General features: G+C 41.0%; 1 protein-coding gene across 1 annotated transcript; it reads right to left on the bottom strand.

Moving 5' to 3' along the window:
- Window position 1: 1 nt before the first annotated feature.
- Window positions 2-14314, bottom strand: LOC104927261 (calcium uniporter protein, mitochondrial). The gene is made up of 8 exons (XM_010741298.3): window positions 13912-14314; window positions 3499-3568; window positions 3135-3302; window positions 1678-1782; window positions 1349-1509; window positions 977-1180; window positions 616-732; window positions 2-307 (listed from the first exon to the last, which is right to left on the bottom strand). Exons 1-8 carry the CDS (start codon window positions 14020-14022, stop codon window positions 230-232), a joined length of 1014 nt encoding a protein of 337 aa, XP_010739600.2. The 5' UTR covers window positions 14023-14314; the 3' UTR covers window positions 2-229.
- Window positions 14315-19609: the final 5295 nt, after the last annotated feature.

Here is a 19609-nt window from a genome sequence, read left to right as displayed (position 1 = left end):
AGACAGGGGATTCTCCCAACGTTTTGGGAAATACTTTTTATTTCAATAGTCCGCAGTGTCTGTGTGTTTCTCAAAGATATAATTGGCATCATTATCAAGACTGTAAACAAAACACAGAATGATATGGATTCCTGGTATAAATGCACCGTTATCAAAATAAAGCAGGACATTTGTTTTTTTCTCTGGAGTGTCTAAGCGTTAGTGATCATTATATAAGGCTTGGCTCCGTTCATGGATTTGGCTGGATCTGTTCGAGTGGTAGCTGAAGTTGGGTTGGGTCTCTCAGACGTCTCAGGTCCTCCTCCACCTAACACAGAAAAAAACAGACCACTTATTAAAGATGAATTCAGCCTGATTTCCTGGAAGCAGTGGATCATCATTGTTGGTGTCTTAAGTCAATGAACAGATGAAAGTGGAGGCTTTGGTCATGCCCTGACAGTTCCTTTAGTGCCACCATGAGTAAAATGTCTCAACAACTATTGCATGTCATGACAGTTATACAAGCCTTAGAGTGAATCATAGTATCTGGTGATTACTTAACTTTTCATTTAGCACCATCATGAGTGTACGAGTGTATGAGTGAGTGACTGTAAAAAAGTGAACCATTTAACAAACCTGAGACAGTTCATCCTTCAGTTCATTGTATTTTGTCACGTTGAATTTCTTCTTGTTGGCCGCCTTATAAAAGTAATTCAGGAACTGCCTGTCTTTAACATCTGGGTACACATAATCCTGAGGGGAAGAAGAAAGCAGTGAGAGGAGGAAAAACACAAACATATCTGCACACATGCATGATTTTGTACAACTGAGCTGCAGGTTTGAATAATTTTACATTAAAGAAAAATAGTTCCACATATTGGGGAAATCCACTAAGTTACTTTCATTAATGCACGGACATTACAGTGGTACTGATCTAAAAATCTAAATTCAATCAGTCCATGACTGGAACTTTTTGTCTGTTGTTCCTGACACTTGCCTGTTTGGTAAGGACATAATAGGCGAAGGCTCCGATGCTGGTGGCGTAGGTGATGAAGTAAGTGACGGGCTCCATGACGTCCCATGAATAGACCCACCAGGTGAGCCAGGCCAGAGCACCACCCTGCACAGACAACAGGGCCAAACCTGCCCAGACAACCTTGGATGTGTGGAACTGTGCTGTTTGGGACAGCTGTGCCTTCATCTGTTGGGCAGTAAATAAAAGATGGGGTGGGTTACCAGCCAAATTATACTACCCTGTCCAACAAAACTAACAGGACACAAATGCCTGTTCCTTCCAAAAACATTACTAAAAACAGACTATCAAGGGGATGTAACGAGGGAGAAATGTTTAATGAGACGCATCTTCTACCTTCTCCAGAGGTGAAAGCTCCTGTTTCAAGATGTCCAGTCTCTCCAGCAGCTGCCTCTCTTTCAGTATGTGGTGTTCTGGCAGGTGGAGCGCCGTGTGCAGCAGATGCACGACATGTTTCATGTCCTCCAGTCCCATGGCATGCTCGCTGGACGTAGACACTGCAGCAGAGGGTACAGCAAGGTGGATGAGGATGAGAAAGTGAAATGAAACGCGAGTGGAGTCACGCCTGGAGAGATAATAACTGCCATTTATCAGCAGGCCTGAGTTGTAATTACCAAGCAGGCAAAATTAGAACCATTTATGACCGCAGAGAAATGTGTTTGTACCCTTTTCAGGAGAGCAGACGTTATAAACTGTATCATTGATGACGAGCTGGAAGTCCTTGTCCAGCAGAGCATCGATCAGCGTCGTGGTGGCTACACGCTCTCCATCTGTTAGAAGAGGACAGATGTCCAACTAAGTACTTTCATGACATGCAACATGATAAAATAAATGCCTGTCGGAGCCTCCTTGAATACACTAGATAAACCTCATTGACCTTGTTTGCGATTGGGGTCAGTATCCACAGGCTAAACAACGTAACTCATCACTGTAAAACTACAGTTCTTGTCAACATGTCCTCTTTTCCTGAAATGGTAACCAGTCAGCCTGCCTCGGTTGGTGATTTGCATGTGTCGCATTCGGGTGGTGTAGATACACAGACAGATAGAGCGATTACTACAGAAAAAAAAACATGTTTTTCCAGTCAGGAGAATGTGAGTCATACCCCATAATTACACAGCAGCAGTGTTGCCAATGAGGATAGCTAAGATGTTTGACTTCATTGTAAGTGCCTTGGAGTCAACATCGTGTTATCTCATTTACAGTTGGTCTTTTGCTGCAGTCGCCAAACTGAGATAGATCTGAGGAGTCATGTGGTGGTTAAAGGCTAGAAAAAGAAAAGAAAAAAAATCGATAAACTATCTTTATTTTCACTTTAAAAAAAAAAATTTTTTTGCAACTTTTCTGGAATATTCAGCTTTTTTTTGTCTTGTGAAATATTAGACTTTCATCCCTTCAGGGGACTAAAAATCCAACAAAATAAACAATTTAAGACGGTTGGTTGAACTCAGAGCCACAATAAAGTACTACACATAGAATACTCCACCAATTTAGGACTGCACTCCTAATCCACCTAACCTTTGCCATATGGTGGGCATTCTTTTAAAAGAACCATTAAAACTGATGCAGCAGAACCACAGATACTGCACGATATCATCAACCGCTCACAATGTGGTTGGAGATTTGCTTCGTCTTCAAACCCAACTGACACCAACAAGACTTGAGGTAACTTAGACTTCACACAGCTCCCTTTGAAGCCGCAAACAGTTTTATGCAATGACTTGTACAGTGTGATTTCCCCTGTAAGGTTATAACCTGCGTTAAAGATTCACAAGTAGAAATGTGTTTATTTTAAGCTCTCACAAGCAAAAAGGTTTAGAAACCACTGAGCTGTTACAAATGAGATACATTTCCTATATCTGTTACAAGCAAAGTACAACAAATGACTGTTCTCTCTGTTCAGATCTGATTAACCTTTAAAACCTTTAGGGTGAATGCTGCAACAGTGGTGAAAATGAATTAATGGTTCGTGAAGTAATCCTGGCATCGTGCCGGACTAATCCAAGCTGCTCTTCAGCTTTCACTTCCACCAACCTGCCCGACCACATAGCAATAAAAATGAGTGATCCGGAGGAATGTGACCTGTCCGGTTCATGCTTAGCCAACAATTGTGGTGTCCTACCTTTGGAGAGAATGGAGGCAGTGGCTCCTGGGTCCTCTTTCTGCAGGTCTGAGATCAGGTCTCCAACATTCATCAGCATCGGCCTCAGGAAGAAAAGACACTTCTCATTCCTGGAGGACAACGGGACCTCCAGAACCAAACGACCATATTTATACTTCAAGGACACATCTGCAACACAATGAGGGGGTTGAAATATGTCGAGTTTGTGCTTTTATGCCATGCGTCTTGTGCTGAGGTAATCAAGTCAAGCTGACATATATTTTTTTTATAACCCAGCAGGAGTGATTGTAAAGGCCCCGGACAGAGGGCAGCCATGTGGCATACAGCAATTTATCATCATGTGGCTGTAGTGACTGTGTATTACCACTGGAGGGTGGGAGTGTACTGTAGAAAAGTGCTTGATGATTTCCAAGTAGAGGCAGTCTCCGCTGAACCTGAGAGATAAAAAAACAAAACAAAGACACATAATCAGCTGACTCGGTTTGTTTTTATATTCAAAGTACACACCTCCCTTGGTAAACTGTCACATCAGCTGTCATCTGAGAGTCAACACATGCAGAGCATCCTGAAAAAGTAGGATCTGAATTGGCTTGAGTTGATTTCTTTCAGGCTTCGGCTTCACTCTCAAGAGTGCTTTTACGTTAATATGATTTTCTTCTGGCTTTCTTCGCCGGCGTTTGCACTCTGGTTCACCGCCTTTTCTCAATGGTGTGTAATCTGACCTGATTCCTCATTAAACCGGCTCCTTTTTGCTGATGGACGGCATTTAGTTAATTAAATTTCAGCGCGATGCATTTAATTCTCAATAAAATGCCAATGAAACATATTATTGCTCTGCACGGCCTTGATTCTCTCCCACACACCTGATAATAGAGAAAGCATCCACAAGGAACATCTCGTTATCATAGTGAGCAGGATCACGTCGCTGCCCTGTATTTGACATTCTTTGGGTGTCTAACAGTAAAACCTTGGGCCTTTTGAGCCTGTGAAACAGGTTCCTCCACAGAGACTCCGTCCCACATGAATACATCTTTCTCCGACTGACATCTAAGGATGTGGCAATCACTTTCTCCCACCCCTTTGTCCCCCAGCAGGGAGTTCGTCCAATCAATACCACATTAAAGCGGAGAAAGGGAGCAGTCCGTTGTCATGGGCTGGGGAAGCAAACAAGTCTTGGGGCTCAGTGCTGGAGTAGATGTTCCTTAGTCTCTCGCGCTTCACTGGTTAGGATGTGCAATGAGTAAACTGAAGCGTGGACTACAGTGGTCAGAAGATGAAACAGAAAGAAACATGGCAAGACAACTTGAAAGGTTTTTGTCATCTGGAGATTTCATACAAATTTAAACCACAAATCTTTGTCAGCTTGCTAATGACGTGATGCACAATACTGTGACGGAAAAGGGGATTCTATAAACACTCTACGTCCCAAAAAGAGCCAAACAAAGTGATCCCAGTGAGACCGGATTTATCTGCTCAGCTTGTGTGAGATCTCCAGCTGTTAATATACAGCTGAAAACTGTCACAGAGCTTTACCACCTACACATCAGCACACCGGCTCTCTGTGGACAATGAGAGAAAATATCTTCAGGGGACAAATTAGAATTCATGCAACCAGATATAATCACACAAGCGTGGTGGCATCTACGATCATAAAAGTTAGAGCAGCGGTGTGTAGGATTTAACGGCATCCTGAGGTGTAGTTGATGATTACAGCCACCTTGTTTCACCCCGTCCTTCCAAGCATGAAAAAGAAACTATGGAGGATGCAGAAACACACGAAAACTAAATGAAAATCACAAAAGGCCCCGTCTAGAGCCAGTGTTTGTTCATTACTGTAGAAACATGGTGGTTCAACATGGTGGACTACTGCTCTAATGAAAACATTGTTATGCACACTATGATTGATTCCTGCCGTATTCTATAAATAGAGCCCCATAAATCTTGCACACACAAAGCATAGGGTTAACAAGGTTCAATCATTTTCTTGATTTCGATTCTTTGCTTGGTCCAGTAATGCAAGAAAAATGTTCTCTAGTGTCTAATTTTGCCCAAAGCCCAAACATATTCAGTTTTCCTGCCATAGCAGACTCAAAGATAATTAAAAATATTCACACTTGAGAAGTTAAAATCAGAGAATTTGGCCATATTTTATTATAAAATGACTCAACGCTGACTTAACTAATGTAGCTCTGCAGCTCTGCAAGCGTTAATGACTTTTCTCTGCTTTGAAAGATCTGAAGTCTTAAGTGGTGAAACATACAGTGCAGGATAGAGTGGGTGATCCTGCATCCCTGTGTATGTGTAATTTTATGATAAATTAACAAGCCATTTATGACAATAAGCCTATTTATGGACAAACAGAGTCAGGGGTCACAATATTTTTTATGTGTTTATATCTTTATTGAATTCTTTCTTAAATTTATATATATAATTTTTGGACTCTTCTCAATTAGTTTTGCTTTTTCTTATGAAAATACGATATACTTAAAAGGTCCAGTGTGTAAGATTTTATTATCCATGCTTCTACAGCAGCCCAGAGTGAAAACACTAAAAACTGGCTCTTTATAGGACTATGGTGGCACAAAAAGTGTGAAAAACACAACCGGATAGAGAAAGGGTGATGCAGTTGCAATTGCAGTTACGTTGCTACATGCCTTTAAATCCTATACACCGGTTCATTAAGGCCTCTAAAATAGTTCCAGTATTTATTTGGTTGGACTGCTTGCAACTCATGTCCACACTGACGCCATAACCTGTGATGAGGGGTTGCAGGTAGTAGCAGTGCCATACCAGACAGCTGCCAAATGTGTAATATCTCACTGTCATCATATCACCCAAACACTGAACAGTTGTTTATAACCATGCTGTCTCTGAACCCTGGAAGAGTCTGGTATTTCTGTTAGTTAACCTCAGACAGCGAACACATCAGTAGTTTGGTAAACAGCCTGGAAGCGCTTCATTAAACTGAGCGGTGCAGGCGCTGACTGCTAACAAATGCAGCAGCCGCATTCTGAATAAAATGCTTCTACTCCGTCGCTCTCATTAGCAAACATTTCATGTCAAAGTAGCTTAACAGGGGAGTGAGTCGAGAAACACTTGAGCTCACGCTGCACATTGGTGCACTGCTGATGTGAAAACAGCAGATCTGGAGCGAGACTGGGCTGTTTACCTTATGGGAGGGTGTGTGTGTGTGTGTGTGTGTGTGTGTGTGTGTGTGTGTGTGTATGTGCAGGATCACTGACCAAAATCAATTCAACAGCTGACTGACTCTATAGAGTATGTTGCCGCACATATACCACTCCCATTCTAAATCAACACGTCGAGGTTACTGTGGCAGATAATACAGTCCGACAGCTGTGTGATGAATGATAGTCCATTTCCAAAGCCACGCTGCTCGCGCTGTGTTATTACAGTCTTTAGCACACTGCATTAAAAATATTCTATGTACAGGACATTAAAAAAAACAGCTTAGCCACAATATGTTGTGTTAAGTAATATGTGAACATTGGGGTTGAGTTTTTGAACAAGACTATTAAAAAGCCGCAGATGAGGCCTGTGGTCTCATTACATTCAATGACCGACACATGAGGAGCAAATGAAATGATGCTTTTTATGTTCCCTATGGGAATAATCTTACTGCTAGTCTTAATGCATGGAACCATATATATCAACATATTGATGTTTTGCCTAAAGTTTCAATCATCATGGCTGGGAAATGAAGCCAACGAGAAAGTGCCAAAAAGTGTAGCACCTTGAGCGGTCGCTTGAGGCTGGCTACAGAACATTTCAACGTTTCAACCTCCGCAACTGCCCGTATTAAAATGTCTGACTTCACCACGTCTTTGCTGATTTTGTGATTAGGCAGGACAGCCAACATGGTGGCGGCCAGCTCGGCACATTTCGAGCTTCAAAAGGGCTCTTCAGAAACCTACGGGTGACGTCGCACATGCGCTGTCCATTCTTTTTACTGTCATTGCATATATCTTAGGATGTCAGCATGCACCTGAATATATAAGCCGCACCAGCCAAATTTGAAAAGAAAATACATTTTGTACATACAGTATATAGGCTGCATTTGAATATAAGCCGCAGGTTTTACAAGTTGTAACATGAGGTATTTACACAGAAAGACGGTAAGTGGAAGATTTTTTAAGTTTTAATTTAAGACACGCCATCAACACAGGATGCCAAGATTACGTGCAGTAGCTCTATTTTCTTCTTTGACGGCCAGATCGATTGCCTTTAACTTAAAAGCTGCATCATATGCATCCAAAACTAGCGTCTTCTTTGGTGCATAATCTTTCCCTACATGTCTGTCTCACTTTTGGATTTACTGCTAGAGAGTGCTTCCCGTTGGCCGATGCCCAGTAAAGATCTATAAATCAGCCACACCGTTGTATAAGCCGCATGGTTCAAAGCGTGGGAAAAAAGGAGCGGCTTATATTTCGGAAAACACTGTAAACCGTTTATATTTCACTCAACACACAAAAAAAAGGCAACCTTCTGGATGTGATGGAGGAAAAGTCAGGAGGTCATAAAGCTAAATTTAATCCTCTGGACACTATCCAATATTTATTTCAATATTGCAATCTGCATTAAAGAGGTGCACCAACAAAGAGCCTTCCTGCTACCGGCATAGTTGGGTGGTGATAGCTTTTAATTAATCATTTATCACTTTTTATTGCTGACTTCCATAACACTTGTCAATGCAGACACTGACAAAGACGAATTAAAATAAAATCTTAATTACGTGACTTACATTCTGAATTTAAGATACATTCAGGTCATACTTTTGCTTTTTCGAGTCAGTATTTTTATGTGTGGTAGACAGAGATTACATGCGACCAATTACTTACTAAAAATATCCAACCTCAACCTGCTTTATCTTTTGTTTCATTGGGGCTACTCCCATGCAAAGAGAGACACACCCATAAACAAACACATTGCAAAGGGTTGTAGAGGATACAGGGCGAAGACTGTACTGCCTGAACAAGCCTATGCAAAGCAAACACAAGAATAACATGCGATCACACCCAATGCCATGTCACAAGACACACATACAGCCTGCAGGGAAGGGAGTGGGCTCTTCTCCTTTCTATTCTGCAAGATGACGCATGTCAGCTGAACATCTGTCTGCTTATAAAAACAAAACACAAGTCCCAATTATAGAACTAATCAGAGTGCAGGGTGGTTGCTGTCTATCAGTTGTCCTTTGCACATTTTTGTCAATTTACAGCTGTAGGGAACAACGCTGCACACCTGCTCCTCCTCACCAAAATAATTTCCTCCAACTGTTCATTGTCAAAACAATAAGCTGAAGGTATATTTACCCTGCGAGCGATGCGTTTCTTATTTATGCCATACCAAGAGGGAGTGAGAGAGAAGACGGGGAGTGAAAACCGTGCAATATGGAGACAAACTGCCATGTCCCTCCTCTGCGGTGAAGCAGGCCGAGTCTTCCTGCACGACAATGAGCAGGGCTATCACTGTGACAAGCAGCCTCATTTTTCCTGCAGTCTTCCAGCAGGTCACTCCATTATGGATCCTGTCATAACTGAGCTATGGCCTCTTGCATCTCCTACCACTCTCGTTAAGGCTTTGATACCACTAAGTAAAGGAACGTGACTTTTCCACAGGCAGACACGTGTGATCATAATGAAATGACTTACAGTATCTTGGAGGCATGACTTGAAGCAGGCGGAAAGGAAATGTGTGAAGGTGATAAATGGCTTGAAGGCCCCGGTGAAAAATGAAAGCTGCCAAGATGAGAATTTGAATTAGTCCCTGTTGCCATCATGACCAAGAACAGCCTGCGCTGTACCATGAGAATGCTTTGCATCGGAGCATTTGTCTTCTCCTATCTGGTTAATGAACCGGTCGAGCTAGAAGGATGGAGTGGAAATACAGTTGGATGAAGCTGGCTGCAGTATGAGGGCATGCAGGTATTGGAAAGACAAGGTTTGTGCTTGCACAGCACTTATTAAATGTTTGGTAAAAAATGTATTATATATATATATATTATAAAAAACAAAGGATAAAAACAATGTGGAAACTATAAATACACAATATTACGCCAAACAAAAAGCCAGATTTAATTTATTTAATGCATACTACGAATATAAAGATGGACTTCTCATGGGTGGTGCAGAATATCAAGGCGAAGCACTCATAGCACTTTTATTCTTAAAGTTAATCATAGCTCAGCCCAAATCCCTATATTTATTAGATATTCCAAGCTTAAATCAGCTAACGGTTCTTCACTATGCAGCCCAGCATAACACGACAGAGTCTGAATGCTTAAAAGAAGAGGACAAAAAAAATGTGGAAAGGTCCAGTGCGGCTACCAGGAAAAACAGAAAAAACAGAAAAAACAACAAATACAACTTCCTTCCCTGAATTGAAAAGCAAAACTGCCACATACAACTTTGTCTTTACCAAAATGAGTGAGTCATATTCCCTCTTGGGTCACGCATAGCCAAAGCTGTGCATCATCACAAGGTCATGCCAGGACTAGAAGCACAAGAGATAACTGCTGCAAGTTGTTAGATTAAAAAAAAACGACTCCGGTTAAGCAGCCAAAGGAAATGAATTCACTTGTGTTGTATGACTGTTAAGATTCTCTGGGATTGCCTTGTCCAATGAACATCCTCATCAGTACATGTTGTCATTGTTTTCATTCCACTTAGCTCAAGTGTAAGCTTTAAAGCCAGTGCCAGATATTCAAGATATTCAGGTATCAAGTGAGGCACAATAACACTTTCAACTTCCTCAATATATATATAAGTGTTGCATAACATTTTATTACTTCTAAAGTTTGGAGGAAGATTGAAAACTAAAACCTTATTTATACCTGGCAGTACCTTGCGATTCTTATCGAAGTTAAAGTGGAATGACTCAACAGAGGCGTATTTGGTGTTTCGAACTCTCAGTTTCACTTTAAAACCATTGCCGATTGCACAGTTGCATCAGTCAAGCTGCCTCACACATTAAACACCCAAAGTTTTCAACACCACACTTACTAAATATCAGAAAACCTTCTTGTATCTACTCACATCATCTGTTTAGTCTGATGCAATTGCATTTACGTCTGGTATTAAGTGTTCTTGTTGAGCAATGAGCAATTTGCAGATTGACTTGCAGATCAAAGTGTGCAAAAGAGGTTGGCAGACCAAACTCATTTTTCGTTTCCAAACTATGAGCTTGTCTGCAGTCTTTTTGACAGTCCTGCTTGAGACAGAAGGAGGACACAAAATGTGGTTTAACTTTATTGACTGCATTCACACCTGACTCAGATCTAATTACACTGCGAGACAGCCCACCTCCAGAGGGTTTCTGTCTGATAGGATTCCAGTTGCAATGGGTCCTGCATGTATACAGCTCGTATTATTGTATTTCCCCTTTTCCAGTTTAGATATCCAAATTTTTTCAGCATTTTTCATCTTTACTGGACAGTCGATAGTAGAAAAGAGGGACAAAGAGGGAGAAAGGGGTAACCAAAGTCCCCATGTGGAATCAAACTGGGCGTGTTGTGGTTATAGGGTATCCGTTTTAACCACTAGGCCACCAGACGTCCCAGAATACATGATAATACTTAATGGAGTCTGCTGCACTATTTCTCTCACTACAGCTCTGTTTAGGAATTTTCCACTCTGTGCAGCGCTGGCCTTGACTTCAAGAGCTTGATATCAACTGAGTGAAACACAAGTCTGAAAGTCTCCCTACGGGTGATGTCTATGTGCATATACCAGGAGTTCATTTTCATTCTATTTCTGTGGAGACTACACTAATAAAGCACATCTCTGCGTCTGGTATGGCCACTCTTGACACTGAGACGGGCAGTCAAGTCTTGCTGGAATGAAACCTCTTCCATCTTTCATTATGGTGCCAGTCCAGGTGATGAAATGTGCGCGGCAGCAGATGGAGCCAGCTGTCAGGCAAAAGAATGTCAACCCTTTGGCTGACAAAGTGAAGCTTGTTTTAGCTGTCGCAGCGTTTTTCAGGGCGGTTTCATCGTTTCTGTGCAATATCAGAAATTTGTCTTCGTTTCAGGCACAACTGTTCTCATTAATTCAGAAAGGACAAACCAAATAGTTGTGACAGACTGACCACGACAACGATGCGATTTAGTCCTGATTCATTCCTGCAAGCTGTGGGAACCCTGCTTGTGCAGTGTTGTGTCCATACTTCAAAAGGAACAAAGTTATATTTTAGGACATTTTGATTCGCAAACACCAACTGTCAAGTGGTGGAGTACATCCTGACAGTCTTTATCTCTGTGCGAAGGTTCAGTGTGTTAGGAGTAGATTTAACCCAGTAGGCACAAAAACGGGGAGCAGGGAGAAGCGCTACTCCAGAGCTGTCATGTTGTGCCTTGACAGCGAGCTGGTAGGAGTCACAGAGGGAGTAGAGTTTATGAACTGGCAACCTGCTATGAAAACAGTATATATATCATGTGTGCTTTATAATGTGTGTCGTCATGCCCTGCGGTTTGCAGAAAGAGCATTTCATTTCAGGAGGTACTATGTATGTTTATAGAAATGTAAATAAGAAAGGTTTGGACACTTTTAATGGAGCTACACTTCCCCGTCTTTGTTCTGCCTCCTGAACATTTCGATACTGGATACAGACAGGGGAAACTGATATTGATCCTTTCGTCTCACTCAGGAAAAAATTGCAAACAAATGTACTCTGCATGCTGTCCCTTTTATGTGTTACTGCAAATACAGGAAATGAAAAATGACCTGCTGCTGCAAAACATCACTTATTTGCATTGGATGCCCTGCTTAGAGGCATTTCAACCTCCACTGTATCACCGGTATAGCTTGCCAGTATTGACTGCAGAGAAGAAGCAAATTATCTGACAGCACCACCACTTACTGACAAAAAAGACAGATTCCCTAAAGCTTGTCTCATAAAAGTGAAATGTCTGCTTGGATAGAAAATGTTCAAACTTTTGCTGGAGGCGATACAGAAATTACAGCATTTGAAAGAGAGTTGCTGGAGGTTGTATCTCCTGTGCGCTCTTAAAAGCTTTACATTGTTATTGTTTTTAAAATGAAATGTGGCAAAAAAAAAAAGTGACACTTTTCAAGTCTACCCACTGGAGAACACATCTCAGGTTTAAACAACAGCTCACAAAGCTCAGTTCATGCCAGCTTACACTCACTATATGTTGTTTATAGTTGCTGTTACAAGGGGGTATAGGAACCAATTTCATTTTCGAATCCACAACCTCTGGAGTCCAAGTAGTTTTGTATGCAGCCATACAGCTTAAACTTTATTCAACACCTTACCATCTCACATTATGATGGAGAACTTTCTACCTGGATATGGAAACGTACACAGCGTTGAATCAGCCTGTTTAATATTCGGCATAAAATCGATTTTTTGAGTATCAGGCATAAGTCACGTATGTAGAAGGGCATCCTGGTGACCTAGGGGTTAAAGATGCTGACCATGTACCTGCAGGGACCCTTGATGGATGTGTTTAAGGCGGCTAAATGCTCCTGCTGTCCCTTTCATGGCTTCAGGGAAGGCAACAGCACAATAGGAAGTGGTGACCTTAACCATAGTTTGGTGAAAATATGACTTGTGTGGAGCATACTCAGCATACCAATGAAGAGGAGCTCTTACTGTGTTCACAGAGGTAAACAAGGCCTGCTGTGAGAACACCTTTCTCGCAATATGTCGTTTGAAAAGTGGGAAACTGCAGCTCTGATTTTTATATATGGTTCAGTCTAAAAATAGTCATCTTAGTCACTCTGCCATGCAGGAGTGACTCATGACAGCTTGCCCATCTCGCAGAAAGAATGCCTTTTTTTATTTTTTCTCCTTCTCCTCTCCTCAATCCCACAAACTGCACGTCAATATTCACTCGATGTGGAGACACTAACCACATTTAGCGATACAGTGTGTGTGCCGCGTTCTTCCTGCACTTGCCCAGGATGTGAGGCACCCGCTCGGGGGATCTGTTTGCTCTTGACTTAGCTGACCTCTGCAATTTCTTGCAGTGGATGATAAAATGGATAATAAAAATAAAAAAAAGAAAGGTAATTGAAAAACACCTTGTTATTAAACCACACAAAAAAGAAAGGTAATTGAAAAACACCTTGTTATTAAACCACACACCACAAAAAAAAGATCTCAATTTCATTTCATCATGCACCAACATGCATGCACTTGTGCAGACATTCACCCTGCATCTTATGCACAACACTGACATATGATACTATAAGATATTGACCTGTAGGCTGCAGAATACAGCAATGTTTCAAGTCTCTACTTAAAGTTTAGAAGTATATTTAGCAGCCTGTGGTCTCTTTCTCCAAATGGGCACATCTTGGGACGTCCTTCCTCAGGGGGACAGTAATGAGACAGTAATGATCAGTCAGTTATGTAGACACGTTTAGACCATCTAAACCCTTTGCAAAGCTATGTAATGGCTTTGAATAATTTATCTGCAGCCCTGTAAAGTCCTGATTGAAAATCACAGAGAGCTTGGCAGGCTGAAAAGAGAAAATGCCTTTCCTCACAGTCATACAAACCTCAATCAAGAGGGAGTGTGGGAAAAAAAATAGATCCAACAACCAAGATTTTTCTAAAGTTTGCACAAATGGAGATGTTTGTCTGATGTGGCAGAAAATAAGGAGTTACCTCTGTGCCCTTAAATGACTTAAGTTGTTTAAAGCGTCAAAAAAAGCAGGAAACCAGTTCGTCAACTATGTTAATGCACACTTCAAATTAATACAAACCCACGACGCATTAGATTAATGGTTACCTGGTGCAGAAACGTAACCGGACGAGTAGTTTGGAGAGCAGAGCAGTGAGGAGGATGAATACTTCCCAAAAGTCTCGCCGTAACTTTGCCGACCATCCGCACCGAAGCCATCGTTAAAACCGTGTTAGCTCGGCCGCTGGTTCGGGCATTCCGGGTTGAAATACTTCCACGGTAACGAGCCTCCGTGCGTCAAAGCGAGCCGTGCGTAAATAACAAACAGATGAGCTGAGAGCTACGGGACAGAGGCAGGAGCAGCCCGGCCTGAGCTGCGTACCATTTCCTCCTTAAACAACAAACGCGGTCAGTGCCAGACTGTTGTCTTCCTCGCTTCCTTTCCCACCCTCTTTTTTTTGTCTCTCTCTCTCTTTCGTTTCTGTGTTTTGCATGAAGTAGCCAACAGGGGGAAAGCTGGAGCGACTTGACCGTCCCAGCAACCCCGAAGTGAGTGACATCCAAACACACACAGACACACGCACATAGGCTTTGAACACAGTGATTATCCGGGTAAATGTGTGTTAATCGGTGAAACAGCATGCTGTGTGTGGGCTGCTACCGATTATGAAGCGCAAACAGAAGCTGGAGGACTCTGAGAGATGTCCTGGACCAGTCCTGGACTCACAACACCTCACAGCATTGGTTTCTCTTTCATTTTTAATTATCACTTCACTCTAGGTAGGTTTGCTATCTCAGGCCGAAATTTGAAAATATAACAAATATTTCAAAACATGACAAACAAACAAACAAACAAACAAATGTTGCAGTACACCTTCCAGCCATTGGTGATGGGAAGTTCGGTTCTTTTTAGTGAGTCAGATCATTCGAATCAGCTCACCAAGAAGAGCCGACTCTTTCGGCTCCCAAACGGCTCTTCATTTTTTAACCACTTTTGCCTTTTATAGCCTATGATTTGTATGTGTACACACACACACACACACACACACACACATTATATAGATAGATATATATTATATATATATATATATATATAAGCACTTAAATTATTAAATACATCCTTTGTAGTGAAGTATTCAAAAGTAAAAATGACATTTATTATTGATCCAATACCAGGTAAATACTGGCCAGTATCGCCGATACCTATACTTTTCAATAAATAAGGTGGATGCAGCATTGAATTGCTAAATCTCAATACATTTTCATGACCTTAAGTGTTTCAAACCCAGGACAGAATTAGGACAAAGTTTATAATTAAATAGAAAATGCCCGCAGCATTGCAATTGCAAAAGAGCCGATACCGACGTGGTATTGATACTATCGATATTTGGATCGATCGGCCCACGACTAATCAGTAAATTGTTGTAGCCAATTGTTTTCATTTCATTTACAGACCCAATGAATGCACTAGTAACTAGCTTGCTGACAGGAGCCGGCTCCCGTTGTTGACTTAAAAGAGCCAGCTCTTCGAACCAGCTCGTTCACGATCGACCCATCACTAGTGGCAGCACTCCAATGAGCAGGGAAGAATTTATATCTGCCATCTTGGATTTTTCAAAGATGTGGCTGTAGAGTAAAGCCAATAAGGAAGTGTCAAAAACTGTAAGCCGCTTGAGGCATGCTGCAGGAGCCCCAAATCTCCATAAGTGCCCATGTTCGCAGCAGAAATAAACATGTTTACAGCCTGGTACAAAAAAACAGTTTTGGTCCCCGTTCATGACAACTGTACAAAGGGTGAATTTGTTATTATTTTTTTACTCACTCATTCAAATGACATTTAGGCTTAAAGTTGTGCATAATTAACAGCGTGACCGTTTTGATTGACAGTCAAGTGCCGTTACAGAAGGCTTATCTGAGCACCCAGGCATCATTTGGTCCACCTTAGGTCCACTGATGATCCACATCTTTGCCAATATTTAGATTAGCTGGGAGGCGGAAGAAGCAGTACAGCCAAGACGGTGGTGGCCCCATATGTGATCTCTGCACTTTGGATACTTCTCAGCACAAACCTTATCAGGGATTTTTCATAACCTGTTATCTGGCAATGTTTTGCAACCTCCAAGGTATTTTCAGAAGTGTGCTGCACTGTCTGCTTGTGATAAGAACATCTTTGCCCTTGTGGAAACCAGTGTTCAAGTCCAGTATTTCCCAGTCCAGACTTTCAGCTACAACAACAAACATGGCCCCACTGTCCTGCTTTTCGCTGCATGAGCTGTAAACTATTTTGGCGCTCTCACATTAGGCAGTGATGGGATTTTTTTCTGTCCAATCCAAACCTGTGAAGGTTTATGATGCTGAATATGATCTCAGTGGGACTGTAAAAACGATTGATGAAGAGAGAGAACGAGTTGTATTTGGCTAGGTCAATAAATAATAATAAAAAAGTTAACTACGCTCCCTCAGAGATCCCTTCTGGTTCCTGGACTTTGGGTATAACTAGACTGACCTTGCCTTTCCTCATCGACATAACAAATGATGAATACATTTGGAAAAATGTGTCTACATTTGTGCGGAATGGAGCTAAATTGCTGTTTTGTTACGATGTTATACAAAGACCAAAGCACAGGAAACACACATGCATTCATCCTTTTAAAATAAATAATGTATAAATAAATATTTGACTGAGAATTATGTACCACTGCCTGTATATTTGTGCCTGTGAGTGTCATTTAACTATTCGTGTGACAAACATTGAAAACGGAAGCATTTTCCTTCTGTGATTATCACATAGCACATGCTTGGTTTGAATGAAAATACATATATTGGCATAGAGAGCCTGTGCACCATTACATTTAATCAGTCTGATTGATGGCTTGCCCCGAACTGTACCTTACGTCGATTGATGGGTATGGACCTATTAGTTCTTTGCCTCCAATCTAATCAACGAACCTCTTAGCTGTGTCAATAAAGAAGGAAATTGCTCATGCCTCTCATTCCAAGGAGTGACCAATACTCATAGGTGGGACCAAACGGCACAAGGTCACATTTAAGATACAGCTGACTGGTGACTGCAGTTTGCAGCAGCACACACTCTTGTATAAAATGCCTCACTTTCTACACATAATTGCGTCTACTATAACTGTTCATGGACCTGGGTTTATGTTAATCCTCATAAGTGCCCTAAAGGAGAATGTTTCCCAGGCTCAAACGAGCTGTAACGCAATGAGCGGATGCAAATTGAGACATTACTCCTCTCTCCGAACTTCCCAGGCTAAAAAAAAAATACCACTTCCAATACAAAAAATATTAGATATAAAGAAGGAGGGGGGTGTTTTTCATAAAAGTTTTTTTATTATGCCGAACCCTACACAGCAGCGTAATGAAACCTGTCAGATTGGTGCGAGTCATCCATACTCCCCTAGAGAAGACAGAGAGGGGTGGCAAAATGGCCGGGTGCAATCAATATGTTTTTGGCAAAGAAGTCTTTTAAACATTTCTACAGAGAAACAGTGGAAAGAAAATGCTGCCTCTTTGGCTTTCATAATAAACTGTCAGTCACCATGTGCAAGTTTAACTTGGTATAAACCCTCTAATTAAAGAAATTGCAAATAAAATCTTCTGCCCCAGTTAATCTTCTTTGTTCTTTGTCAGCCATTATGCCTCCTTGTCACCAGCTGACTGAGTAAAAACTGCATTTGGCTCTCCTGCTGAATAAAGTTATTTATGTGGAAGTGTGCCAGGTTTCTTTTTTTGTGTGTTGGCTAGTGTGCTTTGGCCGTTGAGAGAAGCTGCACTTTAATAACACAATCTGCTTGCACAGAGATTTGTTTGGAAGTTAATTATTGAATGGAAAGGTGATGCTGGCTGGTGTTTCTATATTTGTGGTGGCAGAAGTCTTCTGTTGGCAAATCTAAATTTAGATTTACATTTTAATTCTAAAACTTGAAATATATTTCATACTTCTTTCTTTCTTTCACACTTAATGGAAGATTGTGGATAGTATACTACACTATAGAGGTTTTCTCAGTGTTCCACTTATCTGTTCATGTGTTCCACTGGTCTGTGTTGCAGGTATATTGCAGTAATATGGACTTGAAAAAACCTGCTCGGTTACGGTTTGCTGGGATTGGCAGAAGACTCAAACAAAGAGCTTGATTGGTGAGTTTCTAAAATTCAGTTGGGTGCTCCATCCTGTTCAGCAGACAAAGGCTGCCACCTTGTGTATGTGGAGTAGCATTACAAAACCATAATGCTCAATGAATGAAGCACTGTACAGCCAATAAAGAAGTGCTGACCTTCAGGATTCAGTGCTTAATTACACTAAAATGAACAGTGTACCATACAGTGTAAAGGTTTATGGTTAGAGTTAAAAAAAAATAAACAAAACAACAACATTGGTACTCTCTGTAAAGCTTACACTCTGTGAATGGTTAGCACCATCTTGTGGTATCACACAGTCTCACGTTCTGACTGTGTTCAAACAGGTTTAAAATGATGCAACAATGTCTGAAATACCTGGTAAGTTAAGTGCATGTCTGTGTCAAACAGTTTGGTTTTACTAACATTACACGCACGCATGTATAAAAACATATTACATCTTTAGGAGCATGAATAGTTCCAATTTTTTGGGCAAACTCATTCATTTACAGTTTCTTGATGTCATTAAAAATAGAAGTGACTAAAGAATTTCACAAAAGTTTCCTGTGGTTCTGTCTGCATATCACATCAAATCCAAACTCCCTGTGTTGAGAGACCGTTGCACACACAGAGGCACATGGGCTCGGAGACAAGTTAACCCTGAATTTTTAATATCTGCAGACTGAATATCAAAGGCCTGTGGAAAAATTATAGATGAACCGTAACAAGTCAAATGCACTTCAGTTAATTAGACAGAAAGACAGAGAAAAATCTAGAAAACTTCTCTATAACCTTCATATGTACCTATAAGTTTACTGATACACTTACAGTATGTCGCTCAGTGGGTTGTGTGTTCAGACTGCATTCACCAGTCTATTTGAATAGTTGCCATTTTACAGATTGTTTGTTGTCAGTCAAATCTGTTGGGTTTTACCACTGGGAGTTAGCTGGTGTAACACAGGGTGAAGCACAACTGTAGTTTAACATATAGTGCCTATTAGGGCTTCATGCTGTAACAAGTGAATTTCCCTGGAGTAGGATCAGTAAAGTCTCTCTTATTGAACTTATCCTATCTTATGATATGTTAAAGATATATATATTTTATCATGTGATTACGATTGCAGTAAGATTCACGATTTGTGGGACTGATGTGACGTTTGTTGGGGTCTGTACCAAACAAACATGTTTTATTACATCTGGAGAACAGCACCTCTGCAGAACTGTAATACATTACATATTGTCACGCATTTTACCTCTATCAGAAAACTTCAGCTTCTGTGATTCACATTGCCATGTCAGCAATATTTTGATTAATTGTGCAGCCTGAGTGCTTCTAAATAATATTCTTGCCCTTTTATCTTTTATTGTCTTACAAAAAAACACAAAACAAAAAACAAAGTAGCTTTCTTGTCACTGATCTACAGAAAAAGACGCTTTTTTTTTTTTTACAGAAGGCGTCCATCTGTCTTCATGGTGTGTGTTTTGCTGACTCACCGAGAGTTGGACCTTCCACACACACACACGTGTGTGTTTATTGGAATCAAATGAAACACTTGACTACACAGGGGTGGTCTTAATTTAACTAATTATGTGACTTCCAATGGGCTTTGTAATCATTTATTAATTTAGATCACTTTATAGAGATCTGTTTTCACTTTGACATTAAAGT

The sequence above is a fragment of the Larimichthys crocea genome, chromosome X (genome assembly GCF_000972845.2).
Source record: "Larimichthys crocea isolate SSNF chromosome X, L_crocea_2.0, whole genome shotgun sequence".
NCBI lineage: Eukaryota > Metazoa > Chordata > Actinopteri > Sciaenidae > Larimichthys > Larimichthys crocea.
This window is presented reverse-complemented; position numbering and strand designations above follow the sequence as displayed.